Consider the following 10,586-nt stretch of genomic DNA (forward strand, 5'->3'; position numbering starts at 1 on the left):
AGACAGGAGGGGTCAGGAGACACTGTGGCCCCATCCAATGAAAACCCCGGACAGGGCCAAACAGGTAAGATATAACCCCACCCACTTTGCCAAAGCACAGCCCCCACACCACTGGAGGGATATCTCCAACCACCAACATACCATCCCGGGACAAGGCCGAGTATAGCCCACAAAGATCTCCGCCACGGCACAACCCAAGGGGGGGCGCCAACCCAGACAGGAAGACCACGTAAGTGACTCAACCCACTCAAGTGACGCACCCCTCCCAGGGACGGCATGGAAGAACACCAGTAAGCCAGTGACTCAGCCCCTGTAATAGGGGTAGAGGCAGAGAATCCCAGTGGAAAGAGGGGAAACCGGCCAGGCAGAGACAGCAAGGGCGGTTCGTTGCTCCAGCCTTTCCGTTCACCTTCACACTCCTGGGCCAGACTACACTTAATCATAGGACCTACTGAAGACCATTAGCCTTAGTTCTTCAAGGACTGTCAGCACTGACTCATACTGGCTGAGAACTGAGCGGATGACAGAGGTGCGAACAGTCCACCTGGTGGGACAGAGAGGTTTCAACGAGTTGAAATCATGCTTTTATTTTGCGCTTTCTTGGAAAAACAACTTGAACTTGCAAGATTGATTAAATCTGGACGTTCCGCTAGCGGAACACCGCTCCAATATCCAATGATTGGGCGTGGCGCGAAATACAAACTCCTCGAAAATCCGAAAACTTCCATTTTTCAAACATATGACTATTTTACAGCATTTTAAAGACAAGACTCTCCTTTATCTAACCACACTGTCCGATTTCAAAAAGGCTTTACAACGAAAGCAAAACATTAGATTATGTCAGGAGAGTACCCAGCCAGAAATAATCAGACACCCATTTTTCAAGCTAGCATATAATGTCACAAAAAACAAAACCACAGCTAAATGCAGCACTAACCTTTGATGATCTTCATCAGATGACACTCCTAGGACATTATGTTATACAATACATGCATGTTTTGTTCAATCAAGTTCATATTTATATCAAAAACCAGCTTTTACATTAGCATGTGATGTTCAGAAATAGCATTCCCACCGAACACTTCTGGTGAATTTACTAAATTACTCACGATAAACGTTGACAAAAAACATAACAATTATTTTAAGAATTATAGATACAGAACTCCTTTATGCAATCGCGGTGTCGATTTTAAAATAGCTTTTCGGTGAAAGCACATTTTGCAATATTCTGAGTAGATAGCCCGGCCATCATGGCTAGCTATTTTGACACCCACCAAGTTTGGTACTCACCAAACTCAGATTTACTATAAGAAAAATTGGATTACCTTTGCTGTTCTTCATCAGAATGCACTCCCAGGACTTCTACTTCAACAACAAATGTTGGTTTGGTTCCAAATAATCCATAGTTATATCCAAATAGCGGCGTTTTGTTCGTGCGTTCAAGACACTATCCGAAGGGTAACGAAGGGTGACGCGCGGACGCGTATCGTGACAAAAAAATTCAAAATATTCCATTACCGTACTTTGAAGCATGTCAAACGCTGTTTAAAATCAATTTTTATGCGATTTTTCTCGTAAAATAGCGATAATATTCCGACCGGGAGTCGTTGTTTTCGTTCAAAGACTGATAATCTAAAATGGACTCTTCACGCGTACACCTGTCTCATTGTTTTCAGATCGACCACTTACCAAATGCACTACTGTTTTTCAGCCATGGGCTGCAAAGTCATCATTCAACGTTCTGGCGCCTTCTGAGAGCCTATGGGAGCCTTAGAAAATGTCACATTACAGCAGAGATCCTTTGTTTTGGATAGAGATGACAAAGAAGGCCAAGAAATGGTCAGACAGGGTACTTCCTGTACAGAATCTTCTCAGGTTTTGGCCTGCCATTTGAGTTCTGTTATACTCACAGACACCATTCAAACAGTTTTAGAAACTTTGGAGTGTTTTCCATCCAAAGCTACTAATTATATGCATATTCTAGTTTCTGGGCAGGAGTAATAACCAGATTAAATCAGGTACGTTTTTTATTTGGCCATGAAAATACTGCCCCCTATCCATAACAAGTTAAAGAAGCCCCCCAATTCATGAACCAGACCCATTGAATCTTTTACTATTGGAGAGGCTACACAGGCAGCCTGCGTAACTAAGTTCACACAGTCTGGACCACAGTGACAATACATAGCCAGCGGTCATTCTTTCCTTAAAATGGCTTGCACCCCCTGCAATCGTCCTGCCATGTTTGCGGCACATTCATAGGTTTGACCTCTAACTTGGGACAGAGGAAGCCCTAGACGCATCATGACATCGCATGTCATCTTGGCTATATTTTGCCCTGTCGTTGATGACACTTCGTAGAGTCCCATGAATTATTCCATTGGTTGTAGATCTGCATCTACAAAGCACAAACATATTGACTCCTGCTCAACTCCTGATATATCCTGGTTGCCATCAAACATATTGACTCCTGATCAACTCCTGATATATCCTGGGTGCATTCAAACATATTGACTCCTGCTCAACTCCTGATATATCCTGGGTGCATTCAAACATATTGACTCCTGCTCAACTCCTGATATATCCTGGGTGCATTCAAACATATTGACTCCTGATCAACTCCTGATATATCCTGGGTGCATTCAAACATATTGACTCCTGCTCAACTCCTGATATATCCTGGGTGCATTCAAACATATTGACTCCTGATCAACTCCTGATATATCCTGGGTGCATTCAAACATATTGACTCCTGCTCAACTCCTGATATATCTTGGGTGCCATCAATGATAAGTGTGAACCGGACCACTGGCATTGATGTTATTTCTGACACAATTTCTTTGATGATTGTATTTCCCACCAGCTTCAAAATGTAATTTTGCATTTGGGGACTGGAGAAATCAAAGTGACATTTCAGCCAGGTGGTCAGCTCTGCATTGCCCTCTGACTTGTTCTTTAGAAGCTGGCTGAAGTTCCCACTCTCCTTATCAACGCCTCGAAAAGCCTGACCTTGCCGTGCCAAGTACATCACACCCCCAACAATCTTCAGAAGATTTCTCCTCGCTTGTTGCTGCTGTCTTTCAAGTTCAAGTGAAAGTTGCACATTAGCAGTTCTCCAGACGAGCTTCAATGCCATACAACACTCCTTCCATGGCCTCCAACTGCTCTTAAACACTAGTAAAACTAAATACCCACACCGGCCCGCCCGACTAGCATCACTACTCTGGACGGTTCTGACTTAGAATATGTGGACAACGACAAATACCAAGGTATCTGGCTAGCCTGTAAACTCTCCTTCCAGACTCATATTAAACATCTCCAATCCAAAATTAAATCTAGAATCGGCTTTCTATTCCGCAACAAAGCCTCCTTCCCTCACTGACAATCCTACCGATCCTCGACTTTGCCGATGTCGTTTACAAAGTAGCCTCCAACACTCTACTCAGCAAACTGGATGCAGTCTATCACAGTGCCATCCGTTTTGTCACCAAAGCCCCATATACCACCCACCACTCTGACCTGTATGCTCTAATCGGCTGGCCCTCGCTACATATTCGTCGCCAGACCCACTGGCTTCGGGTCATCTATAAGTCTTTGCTAGGTAAAGCTCCGCCTTATCGCCGCTCACTGGTCACCATAACAACACCCACCCGTAGCACGTGCTCCAGCAGGTATATCTCCCTTGGTCATCCCCAAAGCCAATATTCTTTATATCAATATATTGGGGAGGGACATTTTGAGCATATTTGATGGGGATGTTCCCCCCTAATATATATTATAATTACGGCCCTGCTTGAGACATAAATAAAAAGATGGGAAGGAAGTTGTGTTGGGGAGAGAGTTTAGTTATAGACTGGTAGGGGTCGGGTGTGTAGGCGGCTCGGGTTTGCTGAAATGTGATTAAGAGGATGTCTTAAAGAGTTGTCTCAAAAGTTGTCTTTGTACTTTATTTGTAAGAGTTGTTCATTTGTTAGGCTATTGGTTATAGGTGTATAGTCAATTGATCAATAATATAATAACACTTAACTAAAATGTTTATTTTTCATTTACAATATGTAGAATCTATGAGAATAGAAAGGTTCAGAACTTTTGTGAAACTTAACAGCACAGTTGAGAAATATATGGCAAATCGAAATCAAAACTGGATGGTGTTCAGAGATAGATGGGAGGGGTTGAGTGGAGCTGAAGGATGGGACTAAAAAAACAAACAAAATATAACAATTGTAAAATATACTGTGTCCCCCCACTTCTAAAACCAAAGTTGAGCCCCTGGACACACGCACACAGAAACAAGGACAGCCACATCATATTTAGCTTACCTTGCTTGCACTAAATAGTTTTTGGTATCTTTAGTTGTCACTGTATTAGACTTGGCAGGGGTTATTTCATGAAGTTGAAATGTTGAAGTTGAAATGGTGCTGGAATAGTGGAGTCAGCTCCAGTTTTCTTTGTGACTTGCGGTAACTCTCTGTGGTTCTAAATCAATAGTTATTTAGTGGTCTGAAAATGTCGGAAACGTTAACTTGCTTGACTATGCTGTAGGTGATGTAATTGTTTGTTATTGTACATGCAATATGCTTTGTGGACTTCACTGGGCAGAGTTTGCTATCCGGTTTTGTGATAAAACAAAGGTGTGGTTGAATGTATTCTGCCACTGTCTTCTTATTATCTCGGCGTTTAGATAACGGTCGCAAGGCATATGAATTAACAGGTTATAGATCAAACAAGCAATTATCACAACACATAGGTTGTGTGTGTGGGGGGGGCGTACCCAGTAATTTGACCCACGAACCGGGGTTTACATTTTAGTTAGGTGGGGGTTAAGTGCCTTGCTCAAAGGCACATTGACAGATTTTTCACTAAATAATCTCGGGGGGCTCGAACAAACGACCTTCCGGTTACTGGCCCAACGCTTTTTTTGCTAGGCTACCTGGTTGAATTGATACGTTGTGTTCCTTGCTGTTCCTTTTACCTTAGCAGACTTGAAACACCCATGTCAATCAGCAATCAGAGGAACGTTAACCAATCGTTGCCTGTGGGGTGACGCTACCACTGGCACAGTAGGCTATTTAAAAGCCAGTTTGCGGTCAGAGCGCAAGGACCATCATTACATGAGAAGATGGAGACTTTCAGGTATCTGTTTTGAACGTATGAAAAGTTTATGCTACCATACCATGTTTGCAACTATGTATCTTTAATTGTTTTTGAATATATTTTACGTCTGGAACGAAATAGTGGATATGCAAACGGCACTTAGCTTGCTGCTCGTAAAAGCACCTGCCTTGCCAAGAATGGGGGACACTTGGAACCATAACATCAGCTCTCATAACCGGTCCTCTACGGACCCAGACCGCTTCAGCAGCCTTGAGGACATAGATGTGACCGCCGACGGCAGTCCAGCGCTTCGAATCATGATATCAATCGTGTATTCTGTGGTTTGCGCAGCGGGTTTGGTGGGGAATTTGTTAGTCGTTTTCTTAATGAAAGTGAGACGAGGAAGAAAAAGGTCCACCATACACTTTTTTGTTCTTAATCTGGCCATGACGGACTTCCAGTTTGTCCTGACCCTGCCTTTCTGGGCGGTGGACACCGCTCTGGACTTCAGCTGGCCGTTTGGTAACGCGATGTGCAAGATCATTCTCTCCGTCACTGTTATGAACATGTACGCGAGTGTGTTCTTCCTCACTGCTATGAGTGTCACGCGCTACTGGTCCGTTGCCTCGGCTCTAAAGGACCGGACTAGACACAGATATTGTTCGGTGAGATGGGTAAGCGCAGTGCTCTGGGTCTCTGCCACTGTGGCCACCGCGCCAACGGCTATTTTCTCCAATATGACAAACATCGCTGGGGAGAAGCTCTGCCTTTTGCGGTTCCCGGAGGGCCAGCACTGGCTGGCTTTATATCACTTACAAAAAATTATAATTGCCTTTGTTTTCCCCATGCTCATAGTAACAATTTGCTATTTGATGCTCCTACGATTCGTTCGCCTGAGGAGTATGAACAACAACCATCCTAAACGGAGTAACAGAGTCACTAAATCCGTCACCATTGTGGTTCTTTCATTCTTTTTGTGTTGGATGCCAAATCACGCCATCACTTTCTGGGGCGTCCTGGTCAAATTTAATGTGGTGAACTGGGACAAGTCTTACTATATGGTTCACACCTATGTTTTCCCTGTGACCGTGTGCCTGGCACATGCAAATAGTTGCTTGAACCCATTTTTATATTGTCTCATGCGAAGAGAGTTCAGGAAAATGCTGAAGGATTTATTCTGGCGGGTTTCGTCACCTGTGAACAGCTGCCAAATACGTCCCTTTTCTGCAACTCTAAAAGCCTCTGTCCACGGTGACACCCAAATACCTTTGAATGTCATAGACACCGACCTCTGTCAACTATCCATTGTAAATGGGCAATGTGACGCATTAGCGGAGGACAGCCAACCATAAAGGTAACTTAATGCGTAAAACCAGAGCTCTAAGCCACTTCGTAAAACAAATCGTTTTTTTTTACTGTTCAAAAGAGTCAAATATTACGAAATGTATTATCCTCGACTCAATGCATAGGACTAAGATGAAAACATGAACTTGTCTTAATTAACAGTATTTAAGTTTACAAATGATGATATTCTATCATGTAGCCTACCAAATTGCGCATAAGATGCCAGCTGCGCCAAGAAAATAGTTGTCCCTCTGTGACTTCAAAGTGATTTCTACCCATGTACATAGCGTACTACCTAACATAATGTAAGTTTAGGCCTACTTGGATCTATTTCATCTGTATCGCGGAAGTTCAGCGTTACAGCTTGATTGATATTTTTTAAGGCAATATTCCCGCATTAGCAGACTGCATTCATAGTAAACGCAGTGTATGTCGTCTCAATCGGAAATTACCTTTACATTTTTGTTGCAGAATGTAATACAGATGATTGAAAAGCCCTTGACCTTGCTAAATCAATGCTATATTGTCGTTACATTGCGCTTTTGGACAGTTTTTAAATCGAACAAAAACGTTAGCTACTGCCTGAACGCCTGGTGTGATTTCCATAGCTATTGGTTGTAGTAGGTGTGTAAGTGTGGTATAGTAAGTGTGGTATAGGCCTAGGTGTATTTTGAGAAAAACATTGTTATTTCCATTTTGCAAAGTAAAATGCAAGTGTCAAATTATTTTCAGTAATTCACAGTATTTCATTAACAGATGCTTTGAAACTTTGTGACTAGGGATGAATATTTTCCCTGAAACTTTCTAACTTTCAGTACCGGGATTACTTCATATGTATGTATCCATTGAGTCCCGGAAAGTACAGCAAAAATCGGAAGTGCCCAATTCAAAGCGTTTAAAACCAAGATATGGCCACTATGCCAGGGTTCTCTCCAAATAGTAAGGGCGCTGTGCCACCTTGCCGACTGGGCTGCACCACTATGTAAAGATTTCAGAGCAAATGAAACTGATATTTAGTAATGAACTATCTTTGATCGCCAATGACACTGTTGTGAATTAAATTCCATAAATTCCGAGCATTATCATCTTCCTCAATTAATGTAGTGCATATCTCGACACAGAGCGCGCTCAGGACGCACAGAGCGCACCCCGAGTATAGCGTTGTCGAATCATGCAAACTTGCTAAGCTTGTTAGATAACTTCCTTCAACGAATGACTTAATATATTCTATATTTGGCTAAATCGAGTTGATGATTATACAGATAGCATATCAGGTCATTAACAGGGAGATTTAAGAGTATACATAGTTTAAAATATCAAGGTATCTTAACAGGGACCAACTCTAAAAATATCCATATCTACTTTCTCATGGTCTGTTGATCACGCATACCGAAGCTCCCATCTGGGCAGGAACTATACAGTAGAATTTTCACTCATGCCTCTCTGAATTGTTAACAGACTGTGACAGAGATGCCAATATAGGGATTTGTGCAAAGGCCTATCAAATGTGTGACTGTCTGGAGAGCCACAATGACAGCTCAAATAGGCACACGTTATTTTACTATTGCAAGGGTTTCCTGTAGGGCAGAGCTCTCCTTCCTGGAGAGCCACCATCCTGTATGTTTTCACTTCAAACCTAATCTAGCGCACCTGATTCTAATAATTATCTAGTTGATAAGAATCAGATTAGTTACAACTGGAGTTGGAGTGAAAACCTTTAAAGGAGGGTAGCGGTGTCAATTATGTGTGTGCTTTGAATTTATGGCAACTTTGTGTGAAGTAAATACCTAGGCTAAAGGCTTCCATGTGACAACCTGTTTGGATAATGTGTTTTAAAAAAAATCGCTAATCTGCATGTTGTGTATTTTGTGGAATTTCATTAGTGCGACATTGGAACATTTTTATAGGCTATTTTCCCAGGTCTTGACATTACATTTTTTCTGGAAATATAAAGAGGGTAAACAGGTTACACATGTTGCTACTTAGTTGTGACTGTAGCCTATGCCTATTCCAAGGATTTATATAGTCTATACACTAGATTACAATTTTGGTGGCGCTGTGTTGTAGCCACTGTTCCTCCAGCTTGGAACTCCCCCACGTTGTAAAAAAATATTTTGGAAGCTATAGCAATGCATTTATTAATGTCTACGTTTTGTTTTTGCCACATTTATTCTATTACAGACAACTTGATGCATTAAAGTATACCTTTTTTGAGATTGCTAATGTTGCTGTCCCCACTACGACAACAAAAAAATACTATCCCGAAGACACCGATCTTTGGGATCGGTGTCCCGCCGACGGGATGGTTGAGCTAACGTAGGCTAATGCGATTAGCATGAGGTTGTAAGTAACAAGAACATTTCCCAGGACATAGACATATCTGATATTGGCAGAAAGCTTAAATTCTTATTAATCTAACTGCACTGTCCAATTTACAGTAACCATTACAGTGAAATAATACCATGCTATTGTTTGAGAAGAGTGCACCATTTTGAACATGAGAACTTATTAATAAACAAATTTGGCATATTTGGGCAGTGGTTTTAAAAAAATAACAGAAATGCAATGGTTCATTGGATCAGTCTAAACATTTACATTTACGTCATTTAGCAGACGCTCTTATCCAGAGCGACTTACAAATTGGTGCACATACACTGCTGCCATCTAGTGTACAAAATCTAAATTGCACCTGGACTGGAATAATACATTATGGCCTTTCTCTTGCATTTCAAATGCAATGTACAACATTTTTTTCAAAAGAACGGTTTGCTTTGTCTTTGTTTGATCCTTTATCAGATCTATTGTGTTATATTCTCCTACATTCCTTTCACATTTCCACAAACTTCAAAGTGTTTCCTATCAAATGGTACCAAGAATATGCATATCCTTGCTTCAGGGCCTGTAATTGTGTCCTGGAAACATTTAATTGAAATAATGTATAATTACATTAATTCCTGTGGAGGACTGCTCCTACTGGGGAGTACCAATATGGCCAACCGATGGCTTCAAAGCCTCTCAATAGCCAGGGTTTATGAACATCATTGGCTTATTTTATTATGAACTTCAAGGAGACCTTTGGAAACATGTGTGATGTAAATATTATAAAAGTTTCTGTGACTCATGCCTGTGAAATACATGTACTCTTCAACCAATACATTTGCACAATACAATTATTTCTCATGGCCATTTTTTGTCTCATTTAGCAGTGATGTTAACAAGTTTGGCATCTAAACAAAAATAAGTGGAAAATCATCAACACAATAAAAACTACACATTTTGGAAAAACGCCAGTGCCAAGAGTAAGACAGAACTGGCAGGAGTTAATATACGATAAGTGAATTTGTCCAAATACTTATGACTTCTTCAAAAGGAGGGACTAGATACATAAGGTGCTTTCATTTCTGAATGGTAAAAGCAGTGGTGTAAAGTACTTTTAAGTAAAAATACTTTAAAGTACTACTTATGTAGTTTTTATGGGGATATGTACTTTACTATTTATATTTTTGACTACTTTTACTTCACTACATTCCTAAAGAACATTATGCACTTTTTACTCCATACATTTCCCCTGACACCCAAAGGTGCTCGTTACATTTTGAATGCTTAGTAGGACAGAAAATGGTTCAATTCTGACACTAATCAAGAAAACTTCCCTGGTCATCCCTACTGCCTCTGATCTGGCAGACTCACTTAACACAAATGCTTTGTTTTTAAATGATGTCTGAGTGTTGGAGTGTGACCCTGGCTATCTGTAAATAAAAGAAAATTGTCTGGTTTGCTTAAAAAATATTTTACATTATTCATATTTTGACTTTTACTTTTGATACTTAAGTATATTTTAGCAATTACATTTACTTTTGACACTTAAGTATATTTAAAACAAAATACTTTGACTTTTGCTCAAGTAATATTTTACTGGGTGACATTCACTTTTACTTGAGTCATTTTCTATTAAGGCGTCTTTACTTTTACTCAAGTATGAGAATTGAGTACTTTTCCCACCACTAGGTAAAAAGAGATATGTATTAAAATACACGGTGACATTCTGTATTGTCGCCTTATATGAAATATTTTATCTCAAATCCAAAATGCTGGAGTATAGTCAAATTAAGTGTAGCTCTTAACCCAGTATGTCCACTGAGGGGCCACTA

The 10,586-nt window shown here is 40.8% G+C and overlaps 1 protein-coding gene across 1 annotated transcript; it reads left to right on the top strand.

Moving 5' to 3' along the window:
- Positions 1-5,219: 5,219 nt before the first annotated feature.
- Positions 5,220-7,585, top strand: rxfp3.3b (relaxin family peptide receptor 3.3b). The gene has a single exon (XM_029758368.1). The coding sequence runs from the start codon at positions 5,238-5,240 to the stop codon at positions 6,441-6,443; it is 1,206 nt and encodes a 401-aa protein (XP_029614228.1). The 5' UTR covers positions 5,220-5,237; the 3' UTR covers positions 6,444-7,585.
- The last annotated feature ends 3,001 nt before the right edge of the window (positions 7,586-10,586 follow it).

The sequence above is a fragment of the Salmo trutta genome, chromosome 7 (assembly GCF_901001165.1).
Source record: "Salmo trutta chromosome 7, fSalTru1.1, whole genome shotgun sequence".
Classification (NCBI taxonomy): domain Eukaryota; kingdom Metazoa; phylum Chordata; class Actinopteri; order Salmoniformes; family Salmonidae; genus Salmo; species Salmo trutta.

Excerpts from the sequence above, each read along its gene's own strand:
- rxfp3.3b (XM_029758368.1), top strand. The coding sequence starts at position 5,238 with ATGCAAACGGCACTTAGCTTGCTGCTCGTAAAAGCACCTGCCTTGCCA.